Raw genomic sequence first — 25,354 nt, 5'->3', positions numbered from 1 at the left:
CCCCCCTTTCATGAGTGACCTAGACGCGCAGCACTGACGTCCATATCTTTTGCGTAGTCGTTGACATCCTCCTACTCCATCCTCACGCCTAGCGAGACTGCGCACCGCCTCTCAACCTCCCTAACCCATGGGCTCTCGCCAGCAGGGGCATCCGCAAGGATTCACCAGTATGGCACAAACGAACTCCCCCACGAAGACCCGGAGCCTCTGTGGCTGCGCTTCCTCAAGCAGTTTAAGGAGACACTCATTCTGCTTCTCCTCGGGTCTGCTGCTGTATCCTTTCTCATGGGAAATCTGGAAGACGCCATCAGCATAACTGCTGCCGTCACAATCGTCGTCTCGGTGGGCTTCGTCCAGGAATATAGATCAGAAAAGTCTTTGGAAGCTTTGAGCCAGCTTGTCCCTCACTCTGCCCATGTCATCCGAGGTGGAACCACACATGCGCGAGAACATGCAATTGCAGACAATGGTCCTGTCGCTATAGAGTTAGAAGATGTGAAAGACAATGCTGTTTCGCTGGAAGCCGCAGAACGAACATCAACAACCCTCTCTGCTACCCTACTAGTGCCCGGCGACCTCGTCCTGTTCCACACCGGAGACCGGATCCCAGCTGACATTCGCATTACCCACGCGGCAGACCTCTCGATTGACGAGTCGAATTTGACCGGCGAGAACGAACCTGTGACGAAAGCACCAGATACCATTTCCTCCCCTTCGTCCTCTATGGGCCAATCTCGCCCACATTCTCCTTTCTACGCATCACCTGCAGCAGGCACTGTAGGAACGGATATTCGCCTCAATGATCAAACCAACATCGCATTCATGGGTACGCTTGTGCGTTCTGGCTACGGACAGGGTGTTGTTATTGGCACAGGAGCAAACACTGAATTCGGAGCTATATCCGCTTCTCTCCAGGAGATCGAAAGCCCTCGCACGCCCCTACAACTCTCAATGGATAGGCTTGGTAAAGAGCTAAGCTATATGTCCTTCGGTGTAATCGGCTTCATCATGCTTCTCGGGCTGTGGCGTGGCTGGGAATTTTTAGAGATGTTTCAAATCGGGGTATCGCTTGCTGTAGCTGCGATCCCGGAAGGACTGCCCATCATCGTTACGGTGACCCTGGCCTTGGGCGTTTTGCGGATGTCCAAGAGAGATGCCATTGTCCGGCGACTTCCCAGCGTGGAAACTTTGGGGTCAGTGAACGTAGTGTGTAGTGACAAGACTGGTACGTGCAAAACCTTCCGATGTTAGAGGAGAGCGGTTTCGACACAGGAGGCTAACCAGGCCCCGAAGGCACTTTGACAACCAACCACATGACTGTCACCAAATTATGGCACTTCGACGAGCCTGCGCCAGTCGACGTCGTCAAGAAACATGGCTCTGCCACTCTCGACCCTGCGACACGTATTATCCTACGTGTAGGCAACATTGTAAACAACGCGCGTCTTCTCGGAGCTCACGCAGATTCCCATGCGACCGCATCTTCTGCAGCTGTTTTGTCGTCTACCATGGGAGACGATTCCTCCATCTCCAAAAGCCGTTGGGTAGGCCAACCTACAGACGTCGCTCTGTTGGATCTGTTAGACGCGTTTGGTGAAGACGATGTTAGGGAAAGAATCGGTAGTCGCCGCAATGAGACGCCTTTCAGCTCGGAGCGAAAATGGATGGGTGTGGTTATACAAGGCAGCTTAGGAACAGAACTTAACGCTGGGTCAGATGTCGCTTACATCAAAGGCGCTCTCGAGAAAGTGCTGGATCGATGTGATACGTATATCACCGCACAAGGCCGAGAGGTTATTCTCGACGATCCTAGACGACAAGAAGCATTGAATGCTGCAGAAGCCATGGCGCAGGATGGACTTAGAGTTCTTGGTTTCGCGAGCGGATCATCGCGCGAAGGGCGCAAATCTGGACTACAGACGCCGCATAGGAACCAAGGTGGCAGCGCCTCGCCGGGTCATGCGTCCGAACGAAGTCCAAAACATGTCACAAACCCACATGACGACGAAGCTTTCTGTGGATTAGCGTTTGCTGGCCTAGTGGGTATGAATGACCCTCCACGCAAGGGTGTGGACAGGTCAATTCGGCGGCTCATGGCGGGACGAGTCAAGGTTATCATGATCACCGGGGATGCGGAGACCACCGCAGTAGCAATTGGGAGGAAGCTGGGCATGCCAATCACGATGAATTCTGCCATTGGCCGCTCTGTAATAAATGGAGACGAACTGGACCGAATGAGTGAGGAAGAACTCTCGCACGCAATTGCCACAACATCGATTTTTGCGCGAACGAGCCCGGAACACAAACTAAAAATTGTTCGCGCGCTCCAGTCACGCGGAGACGTAGTCGCCATGACTGGGGACGGAGTCAACGATGCACCGGCATTGAAGAAAGCCGATATTGGGATCTCTATGGGTCGATTAGGAACGGATGTTGCGAAAGAAGCAGCGGATATGATCTTGACCGACGACGATTTCTCAACGATTTTGAGTGCCATCGAAGAAGGGAAAGGCATCTTTTACAACATTCAGAACTTCTTAACCTTCCAGCTGAGCACCAGTGCGGCTGCCCTCAGCCTAGTACTTCTCAGTACTTTCCTTGGATTCCAGAACCCCCTGAACGCCATGCAAATCTTGTGGATAAGTAAGCAGACACGTCGTCCACCCATCCAGTTATAAAGAGCTAACATTCACTAGATATTCTCATGGACGGCCCTCCTGCACAATCTCTAGGAGTAGAGCCAGTAGATCCGGCAGTGATGACTCGTCCACCTCGCGCCAGAAACGCTCGCGTATTGACCCGACCTCTTCTTCAACGAGTCCTACAATCAGCGTCGATCATCATGCTCGGCACCCTGATGATATACTACCGCGAGATGACTTCGGATGGCGAAGTCACTGCTCGCGACACCACTATGACCTTTACCTGCTTCGTCTTATTCGATATGTTCAACGCCCTGACGTGCCGCTCCGAAGGCAAATCAGTCCTGACTGGCGAAATTGGGCTTTTCTCCAACAAAATGTTTAACTATGCCGTAGCAGGCAGCCTTCTTGGACAATTGGCTGTGGTTTACCTGCCTTTATTGCAGAGTATATTCCAAACAGAAGCTCTCAGCTTCTTGGACCTTATTCATCTTTTAGCAGTGGCTAGCTGCGTGTTCTGGGCAGATGAAGCTAGAAAATACTATCATCGCTGGAAACGGGGCCGTGGATTAGCTGGGTATAGCGGTAGTGTATGATACGTGTTAATTGAGGTCACAGCCTTTATAGACTTTGCAAGGTATGCGAATAGCTGTAGGGATACATTCAAACTGGATGAGGTTTCCCTTCCTTGATCATCTCTCTGCGTGTCTAATTTTCAATTAACGAACTCTATAACTGAAAACAATTTCTAATCGTTATCACTCACACCAAATCTGCAGGCAAAAGGTCAGGGAAGTATCCATTTCCCGCCCTAAAGCACGGTTATCTGTGTTGATAGCAGGCTAAGCCTAGCTATCCTTCATGGTAGTATCTACGTTCTCTTCTTGTCGCATCAGGTACCCCATGATACCCCAAAGTCCTCGCATAAGTTCTATCCTGTCCTCAACAACGAAGAAGTCATACCACCGCGTGCGGTGTAATACGGGCGAAGCCCATTGTTCATCTTTCGGTAGATTGCGCGGTAAAACGCCATCCGTCAAAAATTGGACATAGAGCGGGTGGACGCGCAGCTTGAGAATGCTGACATGATGGTTGAGTGACGAAACCATGTAGACCTGGTCTCCGATCAGTACACGCCCAGTGGCTTTTTTTCATATCAACAAGCACACTCACTTCATCCCACTCCGCATCAGAGCTCTTCCCAACGGCTTGATATTCGACTTTGGGGTCCCAGAAGCCATTGCCAGGCTTCAGAACCTTCCAAATCTCCGCAGCTGACATTCGCCGCCTTTCTCTCCCGCCCAGTCTTGTTCGCACAGGCTTCTCCTCCTTCTCCTTCTCCTTCTCTACTGGCACATCGCTTCCCCCTGACGCTTCTCCAACTTCACCCCCTAGGCCTCCACCCCATCGAGGCCGAGTAACCCACCACTTACCATCCCCAGGCTTCCGCTCCGTCTTACCTTCTCTTGTCCGCTCTTGAGATAACAGCAACAGCCCCCCAAGCTCTCTAACTACGTCTAGCACCGATTCTGCTTCCAATGACCCACCACTTCCAAACTCCGTCTCCGCTCTACACTGAACCCCCAGCACAGGCCCCTCCAACCAGCCCGCACGCGCTCTCGTCCTATCTGCCGGCGCCCTCCAAGCCACAGTACTCATGCGCACGGGGAAGCGAACACTCTCCAGAGCCAACGCGGGTGGGCGTCGATGCGGCACAAGCGTGAGGCCAAACGCCCACGCAATGGGCTCCAGAAAGCCTCGCACGGTGTCCAGGCGATAGGCATCTGGCATCTCGGCGCCGTTGCCTAGCCGGCTGCCGCGGTACGTGCCCGGGATTTTTTCAGCTGGCTCTGGAGCCGCGGCACCGGGGACTTTGGGGGGCTGAGTGCGGGCGGGGAGGGAGAGGCTGGAGCTGGAATATATAGTGGCTGGCGGGGTGGGTTTGGAGTAGGGTTTTGGCTCGGGCTTGGTCTCGGGAGTGGGTAATGGGGACTCCTTAGGTGATTCTATCACGGTCTTTGCTTTCTTTCGCGGTTCTTCGACGTTCATGGCTTCGATCTCGGCTTGGAGGCCACGGTCGTTGGCTGGGGCTTCTTTGGAAGGACTGTCGGAGTCTTCGGGGTCTTCGTGAGCAGCTTCTGGTGCTGGTGGGATATATTCGTCCAGGGAGGTGTCCCAGTAGTAGGCCATGTTGTCTAGGCCTTCCCAGAACCGGCGGAAATGAGCAAGGCGAGGCGCTGGTTGATTCAGTTTGGGGGTCCTGGTTAATACCGAGAAGGCATCTTCGTTGGTGCAATAGAGCTCCTTGGCTCGGATGTAGAAGTCCTTGCGGTCAAGAGGCTTCCTGCCATTGCTGAGCACTCGATTTGGAGGGTCCACTTCGACGCCCTCTTGGAGTGGCTCCAACCAGGATGTGGGAGGCAAAAATGATAATCCGTTCGGTGAAGTAGATAGGAGCGATTCAAAGTCCCCTGGATGTTCGCACGTGACATTTAGGAGAGCCAAGTGCTCGGCGGTCACATCAGAGGGCTTCCTGATAGCGACGAAGCGTGCAGTTAGATCGGAGGAATCGCCTGTGGTCCATTTCGGAGGCTCCCGGGACACGGACGGCTCAGGCAGAAAGGAGGGAAAGACGACAGGCGTGGGCTTCGAGGGCGGCGTGCGCTCTTTGGTAGCATCATGTCGGCCAGCGAGAAACGAGCCTGAGGCATCAATCAGTATAGACTACGAAAGAGGTTCCGTGAGACAGGCTGATGAGCAGCGCTGGCCCCAGGGATACCTTGATAGCATGCCTCGCCCGGTTGGAGGAGCCGGCAGAGGCTCAAGGAGATGATCTAGATTGTCGGCCTCTGGCGGGGGCGCCATATGTCGAGCACGGGCCTTTGGGACGGCGAGAGTGATGTTCTGGAGATGACAGAGCGAGCAAAGACGCACTTACTGCTGCTGAAGCCAAACATGACGCTCTGCGGTGGATAATTGCACGCTCTCGAGGTGGATCTCCGTATTTACAGAGGACAACTGTGCCGCACGACGCAGCCGCCGAGATCTAGCGAGGCAGCATGTTCCCAGACCGTGTCGAGCTGCAGCGCTAGAATACGGCATACTGCATTGGGGTTTTTATTCGCACTGGAGAACAGCATCACTGACGTGTATTATTAGGGACCTTGGTTATGTAAAGACACTCTATGAACGGAACCGATGAACAGAAAATACAGAGCTGGGTCAGGCTTCCCAAAGGGCCTCAAGCTATGCTCTTCCGAAGCGTTCTGGTAGTGTGAGCACTAGAGGCCTGTCATACTCAGCTGTCGCATCCCGTAAAGCACCTATAGCAGGAGTATCCAGCAAATCCCAATCCCACCACCGCCTTCTACCCAATAATCGCTTCATACGTGCCGCCCTAGCGTTAGAGCTCCGGCCCGAACCCGAGCCCGCGTGGCAGCCTCACACCGTGGTTGCTCTCTGTCCCAAGCACGCTGGAACGTCGTGTGTTGTGACCTTTGCATACCGAGCATCCGCAGTGCATTCTACCATGCCCTAGCGGCAGACCTGCGAAGTACAAGCTCCTCTTGCAGCTATTTGAGATTCGAGATATGTGAAATTCGACGCAATTGGCTCCCGGCACTCCCTCCAGACGCCCGCAATCGCCGGCGCCTACCTCTGCGCTCCCACTCCATCTCCCATCCCATCTCGCTCATCTCGGGTCCCTCTGGGCCGAGACGACAATGCCACTGCCCACCACCGTGGCCCGTCGCTCTAGCAAGGCAACAATGCTTGCTGCGCGTCAGTTGTGTAGGAAATCAGTCGAGCGAAGCCTCTGGGCTGAGACATGCTGAGCGCCAGAGGCCGCGACAATGAAGCTACCCCCGTTTCAGAAATCCACCACCAAGTCATCATATGCCAGCGGCTTGCAGCCATCCGGCCAAACTTGGAACTGCTACTAGCCACATGCTACTCGCCCAAACGCGAGACGGTGGCTTCTAATATCGCCCCTCCCCTCGGCCTGTTGTTGAGCTCTTCTGCCCCGTTTTCGGCGTATCTGTTTGTCTATCCACTCCTCATGAACACCAGACATTGGTAAGTCAGCTTTAATAAGTGGCATATCGAGCGGTTAGCTGGAAGCTCCCACAAAATACTAACTGCTTACTATCAGTCCTACTTCTTGCACTGCATGGCCACTCCATCAGTACTCACGACGACCGTGAGCGGGAAGGTCTGCACTAGATCTCGCAGAATATTGCCGCCTTCCACTGCACTCTCTACGTCCGTTGTCCTATCTACCACAGCCGTGTCCGAGTCATCTTCTGTCCAAGTCTCTTCCGCCATTGCATCCTTGTCAAACGACCAGATATCATCGAGCACTGTGCTCGAGTCTTCTCAGTCGTCTGAAAATGCGCCTCTCCCGCCGGCCGCGGCGCCAACCACAGCAGACAGCCAAGGGGCCTCCAGCACAGGGAAAGCATCCACAGAAACATCAACAGAAGCGTCTTCTTTCGTATCGTCACCATTTCCATCGTCATCAAATGCAGGTACGCTGAGCTCTGCGTCTTTGGCTTCCTCCCCGGCATCCTCGCTTCCTTTGCCGTCTCTCAGCGTTCCTCCAATTGCTTTTCTCTCCGTGGCTGCAACACCGAGCGAGTTATCTTTACCTTCATCACCCTCCCAGATTCCTACGACAGAAAAGTCTGACACGACTGACCCAGTTATCGTTTCCACATCATCATTCCCATCGTCCACTCCGTCAGCTAGTCAAGCGGAATCAACTGTCATTCCGACGTCAGGATCTGCGGGATTGATATCGCCATTTCGAGGCTCTGGAGGTTCAGACTCGGGAAACGCGACTGCCGGAAATACCTCGAAAACCGAAGTGGGCGCTCTAGTAGGAGGCATATTCGGGGGTATTATAGGTGTAGCTCTAGTGGGGGGCCTTATATTTGTGTGCCTGCGGAGGAGGCAGACGAGAGAAAAGCTTGAAGCATGGAATCAACGCATCAATGAGAAGCGCCGACCAGGAGAACACCAAGACTCGGATCGGGAACCGGTGTCCACTTTTGACAGAACGAAAGCATTACTGGCCGGCGCTGGTTTGACGGTGACTGCGTTAATGAGTAAAATCACTTCGAGGAAGCCACCTCCCCAAAATGAAGGTAGCAGAAACAACGTTCGCGATAGCGTCAGCTCGATATACTCGCAAAACACCTTAGCACGAAGCCGGTCGAGGAGTGAACCAGCCTCACGGCTCAGACAGCAATTTCAAGGCCTCTCAAGCCGCCTGAAAAACTCAAAGGGAACCGCCCCGAGACTGGATTCTACAAACAAGTCTCCATTTTCGGACGCTGTGGACGATCAAATGGTACGAAATAGTAACAGCAACAACCCTTTTCTCGATCCTGAAGATACCCGAGAACTCACCTTGTCAAATCTTCGAGTTATGAATCTCGATGCTTCTCATCCAAGTACAGGGATGCTCACGCCGCGCCAGGCAATTGCTGCTGGCCTTGCTGGGCAGCAACGTGCACCCATCACACCCACTATCTTAGAGCGTCCGCCTCCTGCCGAGACAGAAAATCCATTCCTTTCGCCTTTCGATGACCTTGCAAGTCGCAACCAGGTCTCCACGCCTGATTGGCTTCGTCGCCCGTCGCACTCGCGCACCCAAAGCGCTCAAACTGCATTGCGGTCCCATCCGCCTTCTTTCGATGGAAAGTCGACATTTCACTATCCCCCACCTATGAATCCTTTTGCGGATCCGGCGCAACCTCCAGTGCCTGGTCTTCAGCTCAACTATCATCCCAATAACTATACGCCGCAACCCCCCTCAAATACTTATACACCTGGTCCGGGCCCATATCCCGCATCGACTTCTTCCCACAGCTCACAGGTTCTTCCCCGAACTTACAACCCACGAATCTCATCATCGACGACATCAGATCCTTTCCTGTTTGGCGAGCCTGGCCCCAGTCGTCCAACAACCGTCTTCACCAACGCATCGTTCTCGCGTGCAACGCGTGGAAAGAGTGACCCCTTCGATCTCGACAGACCCGAAGTCTTAGGTTTTGGCGCTGTTGGTAGTCGGCGAGAGGTGCGAGCGAGTGTGACTCGGCAAAACTCACGAAGCAATCGGCGGAGCAGTACGCCAAATTGGGTCACGATGGATGACGAAATGGAATACGGGCCAGACAGGATGAGTACGCTGTCAATGCCTCTACACAAAGCCGCCACGACAGATCCAGGGTTGGCGAGGTAACACCCATGAAATGAGTGTGTGCCATGAGAGATGACAAATGACCGGTTTTTTGGTGTTCTCGGTTATTTGGGGCTTCGTTGTACGATATGGAACGCGCATGAGACGATTAGCATCATAAACCAGGTAATTTGGTATTCACAGCGGTGCATCTTGTTCACACGATCATGTGTAGCCTTACGCAGTTCGACTTAGCTTAGGTATAGAAAAAGCGCTCACTCTAGTCACAGCTAATACTAAGCATATTCCCGTCGATAATCCTATGAATCTACGTAGACATGTTTCCTAGAATTTCATGCAGATAACTGCCACAGAACCTTGTCCTGATTCGGTATGTGCACTTATGACGACACAGTGCACCATATTGACTAACTGACGTTGTTATCAAGTGTACGCCATTATGCATTCTCGTCGCTTCACTAAAGTACAAGGCATGAAACACCCGCCATACTGCGCTAATTTAGATCATATGCAGATCGTAAGATGACGAGGAAGACCCTGAGGTCCTCTGCACTTCCCCGCAAACGCTTTCCTTGTCCATCGCATAGTGGAGTAAGCAGTGTATCTTTGACAATTACATGTATGCCTCCTTGCACTGTGACCACTTTCTTTCTCGTAATCGAATGCCGTAAGAGTCTAGAAACTGAAGATCCAAGATCTTGCTCTCATGGCCTGGTACCAAGAACTGTCCATGATCCAAATCGGCCCCATAGCTGCCCAAAGGTTTCAATGACCTCGACCACGTTCAATTACCTCGACCGCGAGCTCAACTTCTCAGAAGCTTCCGGTCTATCCAAGATATCCTAGTCTGCTGCCAGCATCGTCATATCATCCCCAACCTCCGCAGCTCCGTACCCAACGACCCATGTTGTCTGTGGAAGGACACAACCGCGTCGTCCCACAATACCTGCTCATGGCTGTCGTGAAAGCTGATTGGAGAAGATAGGTTGTCGAGCTGTATGGCCCTCTGGCTGCGCGTGTATGCGCGTCTCGGGAACCATGAGCCCCAGGTGAGCGAGAAGGGAGTCTGGTGGTGAAGCGGACGGATGAACTAGGATTGTCAGCTCGTGCTCAAATTGGCTACAATGAGCTTGGTTCGGTAGTAAATCCGGTGACTTACGTTCAGTCTGCAATCGATCATGCCAGCCGACCACATCAGGGCAAGCAGGAAAGCGGAGAATCCGCTGTACACGATCAAACCCCATCCAGCCACGCTCATCCAGTCGTTTTTGGGCAAGGTGGGCTTTGGAAGTGAGTCGGCAGGCGCCGGTTGGAGGGTAGCATTGTCAGTGGTGGTTACGCGTATGACGATGCGAGTGGATGTATGCGTCTGGGTTGGCGTGCATGACCACGTTTCGAACTTCGTGGTTTGGTTGAGGGCTTGGCCGCTTAGCGTCGAGATCGGAGAAAATGTAGTGAGCGATTCGTATGCAGCAGGCCAGGTTGTGGTGAAGGGCGTAATGGTAGCCGTGGCGTATGTGGAGACTCCCAGCGATAGAGATAGGGGTGCCATATTCAGCTTATTGAGAGGCGTTGGTCGTTATTGACAGGCTTGGCGGAGGTCGTTGAAGTTATAGAAGTAACTGAAAGTGGGGCGCTAGGCTGAGTTGGGGTCTGGAAAGTGAAGGTGGAGAAATAGGAGTGAGCTTTGGGACCGTCCCACGTGATCTGAGCGATAGAGCTCACGTTAGAATTACTAAGAATATTTCAAGCAGTAAGTAAACTCACCAAAGGATAGAGCACCAATTTCTAGCAGCAATGAAAAAATCCATCGCCATGATGGAAGTCGCTGATGAAGATTCGAGGAGGCAGACGAGGGTTGTCATATCAAATTCAAGGAACAATACTCACTCTGAGGAACAATACTGTGAGGAACAATGCATTAGGAGAGGTTCAGTACCTATTGTTTGCCCCAATACTACATCCTGTTTGAATTTCTGATACTACGCAGGTCCACCCAGGCAGTGGCAAGCCTGCGCACCAGCAGATAATATGTACAGTGCGAATATAGAGCTGCGGCAAAGATAATCGCCGCCCAGAATATGTTGAATGCAAAAACCCACCTTGAGACGCCCCCCAGCAACCAAGCAATCAATCCACAAAATCAGAAAAGCCGCTCACCACCTACTATAGTTTGACGCTTACTCTCTGCTTATCCAAACCATAGAACACGTCTGGTCTCGTCGAGTGTGGCATTACGATCCATTCTTCTCCCAAGGAAGGCTGAAAGTACCTACCCAGTCTTCTACCTCCCTGCGGAGCTGAATGATCTCTGAGACATCCTCTCCCTCTCCTAGGAACTCCTTGAACGCATTCACACTGCCGGGATTCTTCCTCTTTTGCTGCTCTGCTTGCTCCTTTGCAGCCTTGTCTAGCTTTTGTGTGATGGAGACTGCTCGATGAACCACATCTGCAACTCTCCTGAAATCATCGGGCTGGAATCCCCTTGTAGTCATAGCAGGACTGCCCATCCGTAGTCCACCTGGTTTCATGGCTGACTTGTCGCCTGGCACGGTGTTTTTGTTGCTCGCAACCCCGACAAGCTCTAGCACTCGCTCAACTCGAGCACCGTCGACACCCCTGTCTTTCAAATCTACTAATACTAGATGGTTATCAGTTCCACCGCTAACGATGTTGTACCCCAGGCCTCCGCTCTCCCTTGGACTTCCTAGCCTGTCTGCAAGGGCTTTGGCGTTTTCTAAAACCGTTTTCTGATAGTCCTTGAACTCTGGGCTCTGGGCTTGTTGGAGGGCTACAGCCAAAGCTGTGATGGTGTGGTTGTGTGGGCCGCCTTGGTGACCAGGGAAGACAGAGGCATTAATAGGGCCCTCCAGATCCCATTTCTCCTCGACACCTTTCTTGTCCACCCTCCTCACTCCTTTACGGTAAAATATCATAGCGCCTCGGGGGCCTCGCAAAGACTTGTGCGTTGTTGTTGTTACAACGTCAGACTGTAAGAAGGGCGAGGGAATCACTCCAGCCGCAACCAGTCCCGAGATGTGGGCCATATCTGATAGTAGGTATGACCCTACCTTGTCAGCTATCTTTCGCATGCGCTCATAATCAATCAGCCGACTATAGGCCGAAGTCCCCGCGATGATGATTTTCGGACGGTACAAGGTGGCCATGTCCTCCAGCTTGTCATAGTCAATCAATCCCGTTGTTTCGTCCAGTCTGTATGGGAGGGTCTCGAAGTATTTCGAAATGGCAGATATCTTCTTTGAGGGAATCTGATAGCCGTGTGAGAGATGGCCGCCGTGGGGCAGATCGAGGCCCATGATTCGATCATGGACATTAAGGAGGGCAGAATAGGCATAGAGATTAGCGGGAGAGCCGGAGAGTGCTGGAGACGTGGATAAGCTGGTGCACAAATGACGGTTAGAGGGTACTCACGCTGGACATTCACCCCCCACTCCTGCTCTGACAGGCCAAAAGCTTGCAGGGCTCGCTGCTGGCAGAGCCGCTCCGCCTGGTCAATGTATTCATTTCCGCCATAATATCTAGCTCCCGGGTAACCCTCGGAGTACTTGTCTGGGCACACTGGTAAGCTGAGTTCGCAATGGCCCTCCGAATCGACATACTCTGCATCACACTGCCGAGGGCATCGAGCACGGCCTGCGAGGTGAAGTTCTCGGAGGGAATGAGGTTGATGAAGTGCTTCTGGCGGTTTTTCTCCTACGGGAACGAGGCATTGAGTCAGACTTTGTCGCAATTGGGATTTTGGGTGGCGTGGGGCACCTTTTCGATGATGTCGAATACTGCCGGGTCCGCTTCTTCGAGACTGGCCGAGAGCAGCTGTACGGCCACGTTAGACAGCTCTCCCAAAAAACACCACGGGGTCACTGCGGCCCACCTTGTGCTGGCGTTCGATTGAGGCAAGACCCCGCGTCATGGCCGGTGTCCGTAGAAAGCGGCATGGTGGAGGCGACGGGCGGGGCAGCACATGTGCGAACAGCGAGCGCGACGCTCGACAGCTGCTCCGGAAGGACGACATGGCGGCCGCAAGGAAGTGTAGCTTGCGAGAGAGGGATGCTGGAGTCGTGGGCACAAAGCGGTGTCACGCCGGCATCAGAAGCTCGGGGAACGGGACTCGGACCGCGCCATGCCTGAATGCCGGGGGCGGCGCTCCGGGGTATAAAAGCACGACTCCACCGCCGCGGTGCTCTCCATCAACTATTCCCCAAGATGATTCACGGCTCTGCGCCAGGCCAGGTCTCGCCCGCTGCAAAGCGGCGCGGGCGCTGCTGACATGCTCCCGCCTTCACCACCACGAACCGGGGCAGTTTGATTGTCTATGATTGGAGTTGGTCGTGTCTGCTCGCGGTGCGGTCGCCGGCGACGTCTCCCAGTCCGCGAGTCTCCGTCGCGTCTGGCGAGCCTAGCGTGTTACGAGGTGCTATATATATGTAGTAGGTAGAGATCAGGTATATCAAGTCATTGCTTCCAGGAGCCGGCTCCCAGCCTGGCGGCCCTTCCACTTCGGACCTGTGCCTGCCTCGAAGTGACGTTTCCGCCCGCCCTGCTCGTAGACCACCACTCGTCCCCAAACCACCAGCCTCCACTCCCTGCTCCTCTCACTTTTCCGGCGTCGAGGTTTCTGTCCTCGCCGCTGCTTCAATCAGCCTCTTCGCCGCGTCTCCGGGCGTGCCTCTCTCCTCAGTTGCCCGAGCCGTTGTCGACCTGTACTTGTGCTCGAATTTTGGCGTATCCAGTCCACGTCGAGCTCCCTCCGTCCGCGAACGGAGCGCTGTCGCCCTCTCTCTCACATTCACCCTGTCCGAGCCCGTTACTCTCAGCCGAAAATGGCTTCGGGCTTCACCCGCTACAACCACCTCACCGGCCGTCCTATTCGGAGGGGTGCTGGCCAAAAGAGGAAGGACGACGGCTACGTAGACTCGGTCATCATAGAAGACGACATCATCCCCGTTGAATCCTGCTCCGAAGACGAAGATGGCAACCCCACTGTACGCAGAGTCTCCAAGCGCAAACGAACACCGTCACCGACCCCACCCCCACTAGATGCCCTCATTGACGACGACCTTCCGCCCCAAGGCCAAAGCGAGGACGAGGACCAGGATACTGACATGGGTCGGCCTATCGAGCTTACCTTCCAGATTCCACCAGGCTTCAAAGGCCCGCTGGTCGTGAGGCTGGATCGCAAGCTCCTGACAAGCGCAGGGACTGACCCCAACTCGGCGAAGCATGGAACCGACGATGCATCACGCTTGTGGTTTGCGAAACGTCACCGGAAGACAACTCAATCGATGACTAAACGCCCAGCCAAACATTCCGCAGGCACACACCAGCCCAATGCCACAGGCTTCCTCAAACTGCCACCAGAGCTGCGGAACAAGATCTATGGGCTCCTGTTCGTTTCACAGAACGAGTTGAGATTCAGCAACCCGCAATTCAGCCTCTCTTCTGCATTCCTACGGACCTGCAAGCAAGTACATGACGAGGGTCGGACCGTATTGTATGGTGAGAGCACCTTCGTGTTCGAGAGGAACAGGAATAGCAGGTCGCCTTTCTGGGACCCCGTGGCCAAGGAAATTGGTTATAAGGACATGCGTCGATTTCTCACCATGATCGGAGATAACTTGGCTCTGCTTCGCCAGATTCGGGTAGTCTTTGAGGACGCCACCCCATCCTCGCTACCATACGTCCGGAGCCAGGAGGAACGGCGTTTCATCCACGACGAGCATCTCATCGAGTGCCTGCGGATTCTTCGTCGCGCAGAACTCAAAAAGCTTACGCTCTGCTTCCATGGCCGCAAGACTTTGACGGAGTACGATGGAGTCTCATTCCTTGGGCGTGTCTGCGAAATCCAAGCGGACAAGGTCGACATCATCAGCAATCCGAGATGCTGGTACATGGAATCCAAGATTCACTATACTGTGAAGGAGCCTTTGGTGAAGTCCATGACGCGGGATCCCCCTCTCTACACTGTCAAGTAGTGGATGGGACCGCTCTGGCTCATCACGGAATTTGGCCTGGTTTTCATGGCTCGTTTCCCGATACCCATGCTTTCAACGTCTCATAGCTCCATACCTTCTTGTACCCCGATCAGCGGATCTTCTACTCTGCTTTCGGACCCCCCCCTCCCAGTTATATTTTACTGGTTGGGAGGGTTCCCTATTTGTATATACTTACTACACATTCGGTAGTTATGGCGTTTCGATTTTACGATTAGGTTCCAATCGACTCTTATAATAATGTCTGCTCTCACGGAGGTACCTTCGGTATCGACGGCATGTATATAATATGGCAGGTTTAAGTTATGGCTAACACCATTTTATGTTGCCTTTCAAGGGTGGAATAGCCTAATTTACATCCTTGGAAATCAATTACTCCGAAGGTTGGGCAGCAGTGATATGGCCACGTTGTGATCAAGATATTGACGATATATTTTGGAATGTTATGTTCGCCCTAGAATCACGAGTCCCGTGGAAGTATTACAGTTTGCTTCAAATCACTGACTTCTTCGCTTCTTGAATTCTTCAATCCATCCAGAAGCCTTCTCCTTTGGGACTACGTTTACCTTGACCAGCCCATCCAAAATCTCGCATTTACCGCTGCCAAGGATCTTTCCCATCGCTATCTTCTTTCCGGCTTTGATTAGCCCTCCTGATGTTGTCTCCATGTAGCATTCCACACCGGCCTTTGTGTATTCCTCGGCTTGGTCCCACGGAACGGGCAAGATGTACTGCAGGTGATCCATTAGCGTCTCCGTCTCTTGAAACGCCTTGATGAAGTCAGAGTGCGCATGCATCGGATACAAGAGTATGACTGGAATTGAAAGTGCAGAGGTGGGGTCGAGTGGCTTCTCTAGCTGTATTGCGGCGTCTTCCATATCTGGTGCCTTCTCCGATGTTCTTGTAACGATGTTTCTTGATTTCAGCGCTAGTTTCAGCGAGCGCTCTTCCGCCTTTTTTCGCTCCTCGCGCTCGCGGCGGACACGTGCTATGGACTCGAGAGACTCCTTTCGCGCCGTGATCTTAGTGGCTAGGGTCTTGAGTGGTCCATTAGAAGCATTAATGGCTAGGCCACGGTTGCAGGCATCTGAAGCTTCTGGGAGCTTGTCAAGCGCGAGACAGGCACTAGCGGACCTGTAGAAGGCTTTGAGGTTCGATGGATTCAGACGAAGAGTTGAAGCGCAGTCTTGGATGCAAGAGCGATAGTTTTCTAGGGGTCGTTCAGTACACGTTGAGCGAATAATAGCTTTTTGATGAATAAAGTAGTTTCAAAAGTCGAGAACGAAGGTGTTCTTGACGAAACAAGGAACACATATATTAACAGGAGTCTTACTCTTCTCCAAGTTGCAAAGAGCGCGATTGATGTAACTCGCTTCCTCAATGTGACGTTCTTTTTCCCGCTCGCTCTCCTCGTCCACTACTACAACATCCATGTCCGCAGGCCCTTCCTCCGCATCTTGGGGCTGCAGTGGCGCTCTTAGAGCGGCTATGGCTTTGTTGTAGAACTCTTTGGCGTCTGACCACATCTTATTCCGCGCGAGGTCATTTCCTTGCTGCCGGAAGTTCTCTGCGACTTCGGCGCGCGTTCCTTCGTATGCCAGCGCCTTCAGCGCCTCGAGCTCCACGTTCTCGCCGCCCTCGCCGTCCGTATCGTCCAAGGTCGTCATGAACAGCGGGACGCGATTCATGTTTTGCAAGACATCGTGGGTGGACTGTGCTTGTATTGACGCCATGGCAGGCGGCAGTGCCGCAGAGGGCTGGGCTGGCGCATCTTCTAGCTTCAGGTCGCCCATCATCTGTTCCGCTGGCACAGCTTGCGGCATAATTCCTGGAAGCGCGGAGAGTTGTGCCGCAATTACCAGATTTCAAGATTGATGGATGGTGCCTATCAATTTCATGAAGTTTTTAATAGTGGTCACGTGCTGGAGCAAGCGAGGCCAAGTTAAACTCAACGTCACCCCAGCTTAGGTCATAGAAAGTGGTATTGACCGACCGCATGCACATGCTATGGTTCTAAGAAGTCTCTCCGTTGCAGGGGATGTCTATCAAAAGCTATGTACAATGGTGTCCAGAGTAGTTAACTATGGTCATCTCCTTACGTAAGGATTTTTTTGGTTTGTTCCTTCTGGCTTTTCACTTTGACGCAGTCCAGCTGAGTTTGTCCTAAACTGGTGTACATTACCTTAGTACAAGGGTAGATTAGTGCTGCTGGTTTGTTCTACCCCTTGTCGTGCGCATCGCGCGTGTGTCTCTGTGGTCATGGCGCTGGACCCTTGCCGCTTGTTCCGGACTAGTTACTCGAGCGGACACCTGCAGCCTGTCCGGCGGCTTTTCTGGGCGCAGCTGGGCTATTTGACGATCTTCAAAAAGACGATGAGGATTTCATGGTCGAGTCCTGGTCGAGTCAGGAACCCAAAAGGCTTCTGAGTCCCCAGCGTGCCAGCCTCCAGGATATCTTGAAAAATCAACAGGACGTGACATGTGAATCGTCACTCTTTCTCGACGCGTCGCGTACTGCGTATTTGTATGCCAAGCTCGGATCGATATTCGCAATAATCGATAGTCACCATGCGGTACCACAGTACTTCGCTATTGCAATCGCCTGATTAGAGAACCCGCAAGGGACTTACTTGTGTGTACGTGTATGTGTCTACCTACATTTGAGCCGTCACTTACAGCCTAGGGAGTCGGCTTCTGTGAGAGCGACAAATTCGGCGTCATAACGGCAACATTGTGTATATGCGTTTCAACCCTCCGAAGGACGCACTATATTTCGTCCCGGGTACCTGTCAACGCTTGTTCCCGGGCCTGTCCAGGATATGTACTTGACGGCTCTGTACATGCACGACTCCTGAAAGGTCGGGCGATTTGGTCTCGGTCGTGGCTTGTGCATACGGTATAAGACGGCTACGCTGATCGGAGCTTGATGCAGCCGTCATCATCGGGGTGGAAGTGCAAAAGGCCCTGCATGCCGGCGACCAAAGCGTGATGGCGGGGTCGATGCATTGATGTTAAGAGCCGGGTTCTCCTTCAGGACTCGAATAATGAGTGGCGACGTTGTCCATCAGGTTAAGCTGTATACTCTCACAGGCGAGGAAATAGGAGTGCAGTCAGGAGGACCTCCGCCCAAGTACACCCGATGTCCACCTGCAATGCGTCAGCCTCACCCCTCTCATCTTTGTCTTCGATCTCGTTAATGAGGCCGACTGCTTGCGTTGGCCCAAGCGCGTGATGTGCAAGGTCACAGCGTGATGGCACTGATGAGAGGTCGAATTGTGCATCATCACAAGCTAGCGACGGCAACGCTTCTGCATTTTCTGGTCTCGAAGCCCGGACGCGTCCTGTGGTTCAGGCATCGTGCCGAGGGTGTCATCCTCGTCGTGAAGTGATAGGACGTGCAGCAGCACAGGAGGCACGACGGGCTTGGGCCCCGATAAGAAGAGGCGTGACAGCAGGCCCACGCAGCCTCACGCTTCACGCTGCGCCCGCTGTGCCTGACCCGAACCGAGCACCACTCGTCGAGCCAAGAGATGTCCCGGGTCTGCTCGGGGCCTCCATTTCCTTAATTGTTTGGTCTTGAACCGGCGCGCAGCCAGCGTCGACGGCCCGAATGAGCGCAGCACCGCGCCAATTAAGCCAGCAAGCCCGCGACGATCTGCTTGTTATTGGCTCTATCGGTGGTGTTTCGAAGGCACACGGCGGGCGGGCGACCCACTGGCTGTCGAGGTCAAACACGCGTGGCTTTCTACAACATCTCCACCGCAGCCCCTGGGTCGCAGCGGCCACTCAGACAACCCAGCTGGCTGGGGAGCGATGCCGCTCGCGGGTGCACGAGCTGCAGGCTGCTCACGGCAATCCCGGTTCCACAACAGCCCGCCAACCGTCCGAGGGCTCATTTCTTTTCGAATTTCACACCCGCGCTGGGCCTCATTCGCTGCTCGTACGGCCCCTACCGGCCGTGGCAGGGGGTGCCTGGCTAGGGCAAAACGGTGCATGAGGTCGGCTCCTGGGATCGTCTGCTGCGAGCGAACCCCGGACTTTCCCTCTCTCTGCGAGCTGTTCCTGTGAGCGCGGCAGGTCGCGATCCTCGAGCACTGTTCTCTTCTCTTGCAAGCACTCACTCCTCGCCATTCTCGGCCCTATTCCACTATTGTGTTTGTTGTGTTCTTTCCTCGCGTGGTGCGTGTCTGTCGTGCTGTGTGTGCTGCCCAACTTTATATTCGACCCCCGACTTGGCTGCTGTGCCCCAGGCAAGCCTCGTAGGAGAAGCAATTGGCAGCGAACGCGCGGGAACCTAAGGTGAGAGACACGCCGAGCAGCTCACTGCCGTCTGCTATTCGGATCCTCCTTGAGATTGACATGATTTTGCCTTCCAGCCCCCTCGTATACTCGAATTCGCTCCTTCCAATACACTCCTTCGCTCGTGTCCTATACGTCACTCTTTCTGCATCAAGAGAGCCATCGCTGCTGCACATCTAGCCATACGAAGGCTTCAAGTGCCATTGACCCTTCATTTGGCCCCCTCTGCATGCTGCTCGAGACCCGCTAGAGCCACTCTTTCCAAGAGAACGCTCCAGCCTCGACGTCTACGACTAGTCCCCCAGACATGGGAGTATAGTAACGTTGCAAAGAAGACAAAGTAAGTTGTTCTGGAAGCAAGCGATCTCTAAAGGAGAGAGCAGGGCGCAAAGAGTGCTACTGACTTTCGCATAGTCATGTTTTAGATACGAGAGTCTGATACGACAACTTACTCGCAAACATTAGCGGGACAATAGCACATGCTTCAACTTCCGAGGCCACAATCAGTTAAGAATCCTCGATAGAGATCTGTCTGTTCTGCACAGCATGTCGACCGACTATTTCTCAGAACAGGAGGCTTACATAGCCTCACAATCGCTTCCTTCTCCTTCTGATACACCATACCATACTCCCGTTCCGTCTGGATCCCGCCGCTCGTCACGCTATGGAACACCCTCCAGTGGTCCACCATCGTCGCCTCCACCGCTTCCTCCGGATAACCAGCGAACATCAGAAGACGCAGTGGACGAAAATATCTCGATTCTCGACCCGCGACGGTTTACTCCAACACTCCATGCATCGTTGGTCTCCGAAATCCTTTCACTGCGTCGAGAATTGGATTCTAAACACAAGTTTATCGAAGACCTGGAAACGAGCTTTGAGACATCACGTAACGAAATTGAGTCCTTGACAGATAAGTTGACCCAATCAGGGAAGGAGAGCCGGTCTACGAAACGACATTTGCAGCAGCTGGAAAACGGCACGCTAGAAGCGCTGGAAGCGCTAGCCAAGGAACGAGACGAAGTTCGAGAGGCGAATGCTGATCTTAAAAAGAAGCTGGAAGCCTCCCAAAAGAAGCTGCGTACCCAGGATGACGATTCGGCTCGTGTTCATGATATGTGGTCAAGAGACAAGGAGACTTGGGATGGCGAGAAACGCTTATTGGAGCGGCGCGTCCATATCTCTGAAAGTCGCCTGAAGATCATACTAGAGGAACTCGCTGCGCAAGACGCCGCTCAAGAAGACCATGGCACGGACAGTGAAGGGGAAGATAACACTAGGGATAGTGGTGTTGGCCATGAGAGTGACACTGCAAGTATACGCTCCTCGCCCCGCCGACGATCGTCGAGTCGAACCGGAAGGCATTCGCGGAACCTCAGCAACAGTAGCCACCGGAGTCTTGGACGTGCCTATCGATTCTCTTTAATGTCTGGTATTGGTTCAGAGGGCCACGCGCGTCTCAATGGTATGAGTCTTGCCGACGAATTGATCTTCGACGAGGAAGAGGAGGATTTGGGCGACCTAGAACTCGACTCCGACGACTTTCCCGAGAACGAGATGCGTGCCAGGCGAGCGTTGGAGTCCCGCCAGTCAATGTACCCAGACGAGAAGGCAAAGCGGATACTTGGACTTACGATGGAGAACAAGGAGGGTGGGATGGAAGGGAAGGAGGCGGAGGTTTCGAAGCCAGTCGAACCAGTTGCTAGGATTGCGGAGACAGCGACCGTACGAGAGGTCACACTTGTCACAATGCCTCCAAAGCGTCAGTATGTGGACACAGGGATACAATTCTCTCCACCGCCTTCTCCAACGTCTCCAGAGTCTATCTCTCCCAGAAAGACCATCGAATCGCCTGTTCCTTTGTCAGACATTGAAGCAAACCAAAGGAGAAAACGAGTTTCGGCCGCATCACCTGTTTCAAACAGTTCGCAGTCCATAAATGGCGAAAAAGCAGCCAATTCTGTGACTTCGACCTCGTCTCAGACGTTGGAACAACCTCTAAGCCCACCGGCAACACCTAAAATTCCAATACCCGCGTTGCTTCAGAGTCCTACTGCACCTGAGTTCACAGTGGACTACGCTTCGATATCCACACAGACAGATATCTCGGATGAGCCACCCAGAATCCCGGTGCCACCTCGATCGCCGAGTCGACCGATGCCTATCACAGTTCCATCTATTGCAATCCATCCCCCACTTTCCGCGCCAACATCCCCGAAAGAGCCCATATTACCTCCTGGCACCAAGAATGCATGGTCTCAGACTACCGGACAGCTTAACGTACCCACCCGTTCTATCTCCATTCAAACAGAGGAGATTAGGGTTGATAGAAGGCCTGTCAAACTACCCCCTCACCTTCTGCCTTCGGCCATCTCATCCAAACCTGGGACACCGGAACCCGATAGGACGCGGCCTGAACCAACTATCGATCGGCCTGACACCGAAGCTCCAGTTCCAGCACCTTCTGTCTCTGCCAATAGACACGGAAAGGCTCCTGCTTTGCGGCACACGCAAGATCTAAATACCCTCCTGAGCAAAGCATCGGAGCCCGCGATTGAGGACCGATATCCAGGGAACAATGACAACGGCCCTCTGGCACGTGATAAAGAGGATGGTCTGCGACGGCCATTCAGGACCAGCAGCCTTTTTGCAGGGTTTGACGGCGCGAGTTCTGACGAGGAAAACGATGCTGAAAATAGCGATGATGATTATAGAATACCTCAGTACTCGATGATGTCTAGTCGAGCAGTAAAGCATGGTCGGCTATTTAACAACCCGCCAACCCCAGTTCCTGAGGATAAAGAGGTGATTTCAAGCTCGCGGATTTCGGAGGATTCTACCGGTACGGGTAGGATGTACTCCTCTGGTCGCAACTCTTTGGAAAAGTCCTCTAAGATTGCAAAACCTTTGAGAGCTTCAGGCATTACCCGACAGCCAAGTATTCGACGATCAGCAATGATCCAAAATGGTACTGTTGCTCACTACCAGCGATCTCGCAGCCCTAGTATTGGCAGTATTGGTTCCAGCACGTCTGTTCCCAAACCGCCATTTCCAGTCCCGACGAGATCGAGTTCTCGACGTATTCCTCTGAGTAAGAGTGAAGGATCTCAGAGCCCGACGCCACGGAGTGGCGGCATGTTTGCCGGGAGACGACCCCCTCAAGGAGCCAAACACCAACGAAAGGACAGCCTGAGGAAAATTCGATCTGCAGCAGTGATACCGAGAAATGGACGGCAAAGAAGTCGATCACCTCCACTTCCTGCTACCCCAGTACTTCCTCAGAGTCCTCAAATTCCACCGCTTCCGAATGACATGATTACAGGTCAACGATTTGGCCACCAACACCAGCTCTCTACAAACACTTCCAACACTGGAAACGGCTCGGTAGCCAGCTCAGCACAGCAAACCAGCGTGGTCGACGCCATCGCAGCTACCATGGTTGGTGAATGGATGTGGAAATACGTTCGAAAGCGAAAGACCTTCGGTGGCCCCGACTCCCCACAGGATCTAGGACGTGCTGGTGATGATGGCTCAGTCATGCCGGGCAACGGTATCCGGCACAAGCGTTGGGTATGGCTCTCGCCCTATGAGCGGTCAGTCATGTGGAGCAGTAAGCAGCCTACGTCAGGCACCGCTTTGCTAGGGAAAAGTGGTCGGAAGTGTACGTGGTCCATCTACGTTCAAGTTTCAAGAGCTAATAATTTGTCTAGTGACCATTCAATCTGTCCTCGATGTTCCAGACAACACTCCCCTGCCCAAGGGCGCGGGGCTCAACTCGCCAGTATTCAATCGTTCCATCTTAATCCTCACGCCAGCCCGAGCTCTCAAATTCACTGTCGTTTCCCGAGAGCGTCATTATCTATGGCTGACGGCACTCTCATTCCTTGCTCACTCTTCCTCTGGAGTACCTGAACTAGGGCCTATCCCGCCTGTACCGCCACCGGTTGAGGATCTCCCACAACAGCGAAACCAAGGTGCTTCGCTACGTCGCGCTCACATAAGAGACTCTGTTCGTCTAGCTAAAGATAAAGCGATGCCACAAAATCAACGACAGTACGGAGCCCGAGCTGATCCGATTCACGAATGGTTTGGAGAATCTCAATTCGATAGACCTGTCGCGGACGCGGCAGATCCACCGAATGTCCCGCGAGTAGGCTTCCATGGCCGTAAGAGGAGCTCCACCGGACCGCGCGCTCCTCCGCCTAACGCGGCCTTCCGCAACTTCTCTCATAACCCTGTCCCATCTACATACTCCACCGGCTCGTCAGATCTATATGGACCACCGCCGTCGGTTCCCTCATCTGTATACAACCCTAACAGTGTCATGGGGAGTTCTCGAACGTCAGAAGCAAGCAGCTCCGCCCGCCACAACTTCTTCGATGCCGTAGGCACTGTTAGAATGGAGGCATTTGTCGAGCCAATACTTTCGGAAGGAGCGGCATACGGAATGCCTACTGGACCGAAACCCCGTCCTGGACGTCGGAGAGGTAACAGCCAGTGGAGCGGCAGCACAGACCCTCACCGCACTGGAGGCTTGTATGAGGACTCGCAGGATACCTACGACCCTTTCCGCAACTTTTGAGAAACACTCATGTCATTTTACCACAAAAGTTTTTACCCAAAAGATCTCAATCCTTGCTCATCAAAAGCGGCTGTAGCATCTCTCTTTGCCTGTTTTCTTTCCCCCATTCGTTCGACATTTCATAAAGTCCCGGGTAGCGGCGTTTGTACTGGTACAGGCTTTGGGGGAACTCGGAGGAGTTGGATGTACTATTTCGATCTGTAACCATCCCTCTTGTGTCAAAGAGGCTAGAAGCGGCCTGCTCAGACAACCTGGATTTCCTGTTGTACCTTTTCGCTTAATCACTTCAGTTGCTCTGCAAGCATGCATTTTATGCGATTGCTAGCATTTATTAGCTCAAGTTTGGATACCCTTCCGGATGCCAGATCTTGGTTACACCAGCAAGGTTCTTCTTTTGGCAGTGCTTGTTGTATATAGCTATATTTCTCGGAGTAGAACGAATGCGCCATGATAGATGTCATGTGGTAGCTATCACAAACCACCAGTATCGAGTTCATTATGTGTTGAAATCGAAACCATGTCTTGGATGATCCAGCGACTTCTTTTCATAAAGGTTCCACCTCCACTCGAGCCTGGTCAAAGGGCATTTTAACACTTTCTCGCTGCGGAAGCATACCGCGCAATCGGACACATAGGAGCAACCTCATCAAAATCTGTGTGAGGTCTTTCTGATCTCAGTCTTTGCATCGTTCAGACCCAAAACGCTCGGGCCTGGTTTTCGGGACAGTGAATTATCTGGTTACGGGGACGGAATACGGACCCTTGGTCTGGGTAGTTGATTGATGGGACGGTCGACATATTGTTAAGCATGTCATAGTCTTAAGAGTCATGCGGGTAGCCGTCATGTCATCACGTTACTCAGTAACGTATATCACTCCCGGGCTTTTTTATATTCGCTCAAGCAGGAGAATCAGGATTAGTTCGTGTTCCTCAAGTTTAGGTAAGAGGCCGTGTTTGGCTGGGGGTAGCTAAGTAAGGTGAGCTTGTGAGTTACAGTCAGTGATCAATTCGTTTTCCTTTGACCCTCGAAAAAGTGAACCCGTCCATCACGTATATTACTACTACATTCTCACGGTAGTAAATCTGATGACTCGGCCAGATAGTCTTTCGCAGGATGTTCATACCTACGCAACTTCGTCCCTTGCCTGTGCTTAACTTTCTGCCAACATTTGAAGCATAACGATATCCTTAACAAATCTAGATGAAAAGTTGATCCACCTGTGAGGCCTGTCTGGTACTATTCTGGGCCACCTCGGATAGCGTGGCTCAGCACTTTAAGTAGCTCGCAATACCAAGGATAACTTTCTGGATATTGATGGAACAAAAGCAAATCTCACATGATGTGATTTTGTTCCCTCTCATGGCTCACGCGCTGGCCTGAGGGTAAAATGAATGTTCATTATGTTAGGGTTATGGATCCTTTGCCTCCATCCGTCCAGAAACCATAGGCCATGGAGACAGCCCTGCCATTCTGCCATAGGCGTGTGATGCCCATTCTTCCAGTAGTGGAGTAATCTCGCTCAATGCTCCCCCGAAAGCAAGGTCCCTTGAGAATCCCAGAGCCAAAATCAGTGAAAAGAAGACTCCTTCAACGCCAGGCAGGCGAACCGACTCCACA

At 53.0% G+C, this 25,354-nt stretch overlaps 9 protein-coding genes across 9 annotated transcripts in view; 5 read left to right on the top strand and 4 right to left on the bottom strand.

The window, feature by feature from the left end:
* Window positions 1-3,238, top strand: part of BDZ99DRAFT_392021 (calcium-transporting P-type ATPase-like protein) — a gene marked incomplete at both ends in the record, with an annotated part of 3,388 nt that extends 150 nt beyond the window's left edge. Inside the window, 3 exons of the mRNA XM_033715760.1 lie at window positions 58-1,225; window positions 1,294-2,643; window positions 2,697-3,238. Of these exons, the coding sequence (XP_033574764.1) occupies window positions 58-1,225; window positions 1,294-2,643; window positions 2,697-3,238 (3,060 nt within the window). The remainder of the gene's footprint in view (window positions 1-57; window positions 1,226-1,293; window positions 2,644-2,696) is intronic.
* On the bottom strand, window positions 3,163-5,649 carry BDZ99DRAFT_420347 (uncharacterized protein). Its single transcript, XM_033716917.1, has 3 exons — window positions 5,581-5,649; window positions 3,816-5,344; window positions 3,163-3,757 (listed from the first exon to the last, which is right to left on the bottom strand). Exons 1-3 carry the CDS (start codon window positions 5,597-5,599, stop codon window positions 3,491-3,493), a joined length of 1,815 nt encoding a protein of 604 aa, XP_033574763.1. The 5' UTR covers window positions 5,600-5,649; the 3' UTR covers window positions 3,163-3,490.
* Window positions 5,650-6,810: 1,161 nt separating this feature from the next.
* On the top strand, window positions 6,811-9,184 carry BDZ99DRAFT_572695 (uncharacterized protein; the record flags this gene model as incomplete). The annotated part of the gene is made up of 2 exons (XM_033728224.1): window positions 6,811-7,168; window positions 7,343-9,184. The coding sequence occupies 2 exons, from the start codon at window positions 6,811-6,813 to the stop codon at window positions 8,884-8,886; spliced, it is 1,902 nt and encodes a 633-aa protein (XP_033574762.1). The 3' UTR covers window positions 8,887-9,184.
* Window positions 9,098-9,742, top strand: BDZ99DRAFT_66084 (uncharacterized protein). The gene is made up of 2 exons (XM_033728805.1): window positions 9,098-9,214; window positions 9,273-9,742. Exon 2 carries the CDS (start codon window positions 9,367-9,369, stop codon window positions 9,688-9,690), a length of 324 nt encoding a protein of 107 aa, XP_033574761.1. The 5' UTR covers window positions 9,098-9,214; window positions 9,273-9,366; the 3' UTR covers window positions 9,691-9,742.
* Window positions 9,278-10,476, bottom strand: BDZ99DRAFT_464708 (uncharacterized protein). Its single transcript, XM_033720384.1, has 2 exons — window positions 10,004-10,476; window positions 9,278-9,934 (listed from the first exon to the last, which is right to left on the bottom strand). Exons 1-2 carry the CDS (start codon window positions 10,394-10,396, stop codon window positions 9,707-9,709), a joined length of 621 nt encoding a protein of 206 aa, XP_033574760.1. The 5' UTR covers window positions 10,397-10,476; the 3' UTR covers window positions 9,278-9,706.
* Window positions 10,477-10,752: 276 nt separating this feature from the next.
* On the bottom strand, window positions 10,753-12,915 carry BDZ99DRAFT_572693 (SHMT-domain-containing protein). Its single transcript, XM_033728223.1, has 5 exons — window positions 12,737-12,915; window positions 12,622-12,678; window positions 12,465-12,558; window positions 12,277-12,414; window positions 10,753-12,226 (listed from the first exon to the last, which is right to left on the bottom strand). Exons 1-5 carry the CDS (start codon window positions 12,875-12,877, stop codon window positions 11,079-11,081), a joined length of 1,578 nt encoding a protein of 525 aa, XP_033574759.1. The 5' UTR covers window positions 12,878-12,915; the 3' UTR covers window positions 10,753-11,078.
* Window positions 12,916-13,780: 865 nt separating this feature from the next.
* Window positions 13,781-15,190, top strand: BDZ99DRAFT_464706 (uncharacterized protein). The gene has a single exon (XM_033720383.1). It carries the CDS (start codon window positions 13,968-13,970, stop codon window positions 14,835-14,837), a length of 870 nt encoding a protein of 289 aa, XP_033574758.1. The 5' UTR covers window positions 13,781-13,967; the 3' UTR covers window positions 14,838-15,190.
* Window positions 15,191-15,352: 162 nt separating this feature from the next.
* On the bottom strand, window positions 15,353-16,648 carry BDZ99DRAFT_392089 (TPR repeat protein-like protein; the record flags this gene model as incomplete). Its single annotated transcript, XM_033715768.1, has 2 exons — window positions 15,353-16,065; window positions 16,189-16,648. The coding sequence occupies 2 exons, from the start codon at window positions 16,646-16,648 to the stop codon at window positions 15,353-15,355; spliced, it is 1,173 nt and encodes a 390-aa protein (XP_033574757.1).
* Window positions 16,649-19,700: 3,052 nt separating this feature from the next.
* BDZ99DRAFT_535454 (uncharacterized protein) lies at window positions 19,701-24,236 on the top strand (the record flags this gene model as incomplete). Its single annotated transcript, XM_033726560.1, has 2 exons — window positions 19,701-22,815; window positions 22,865-24,236. 2 exons carry the CDS (start codon window positions 19,701-19,703, stop codon window positions 23,734-23,736), a joined length of 3,987 nt encoding a protein of 1,328 aa, XP_033574756.1. The 3' UTR covers window positions 23,737-24,236.
* Window positions 24,237-25,354: the final 1,118 nt, after the last annotated feature.

This window comes from Mytilinidion resinicola, assembly GCF_010093595.1.
Source record: "Mytilinidion resinicola strain CBS 304.34 unplaced genomic scaffold BDZ99scaffold_13, whole genome shotgun sequence".
NCBI lineage: Eukaryota > Fungi > Ascomycota > Dothideomycetes > Mytilinidiales > Mytilinidiaceae > Mytilinidion > Mytilinidion resinicola.
This window is presented reverse-complemented; position numbering and strand designations above follow the sequence as displayed.

What these genes read in the sequence shown, in the direction of transcription:
- BDZ99DRAFT_66084 (XM_033728805.1), top strand. Translation starts at nt 9,367, where the DNA reads ATGACGAGGAAGACCCTGAGGTCCTCTGCACTTCCCCGCAAACGCTTT.
- BDZ99DRAFT_420347 (XM_033716917.1), bottom strand. An exon ending in CTGATGCGGAGTGGGATGAA is followed by an intron (nt 3,758 to 3,815) that starts GTGAGTGTGCTT and finishes ATCGGAGACCAG; the next exon opens with GTCTACATGGTTTCGTCACT.
- BDZ99DRAFT_464706 (XM_033720383.1), top strand. Translation starts at nt 13,968, where the DNA reads ATGGGTCGGCCTATCGAGCTTACCTTCCAGATTCCACCAGGCTTCAAA.
- BDZ99DRAFT_464708 (XM_033720384.1), bottom strand. Translation starts at nt 10,396, where the DNA reads ATGGCACCCCTATCTCTATCGCTGGGAGTCTCCACATACGCCACGGCT. An exon ending in TGATCGATTGCAGACTGAAC is followed by an intron (nt 9,935 to 10,003) that starts GTAAGTCACCGG and finishes TGACAATCCTAG; the next exon opens with TTCATCCGTCCGCTTCACCA.
- BDZ99DRAFT_572693 (XM_033728223.1), bottom strand. Translation starts at nt 12,877, where the DNA reads ATGTCGTCCTTCCGGAGCAGCTGTCGAGCGTCGCGCTCGCTGTTCGCA. An exon ending in CAATCGAACGCCAGCACAAG is followed by an intron (nt 12,679 to 12,736) that starts GTGGGCCGCAGT and finishes GTGGCCGTACAG; the next exon opens with CTGCTCTCGGCCAGTCTCGA. An exon ending in CCTCGGCAGTGTGATGCAGA is followed by an intron (nt 12,415 to 12,464) that starts GTATGTCGATTC and finishes CAGTGTGCCCAG; the next exon opens with ACAAGTACTCCGAGGGTTAC.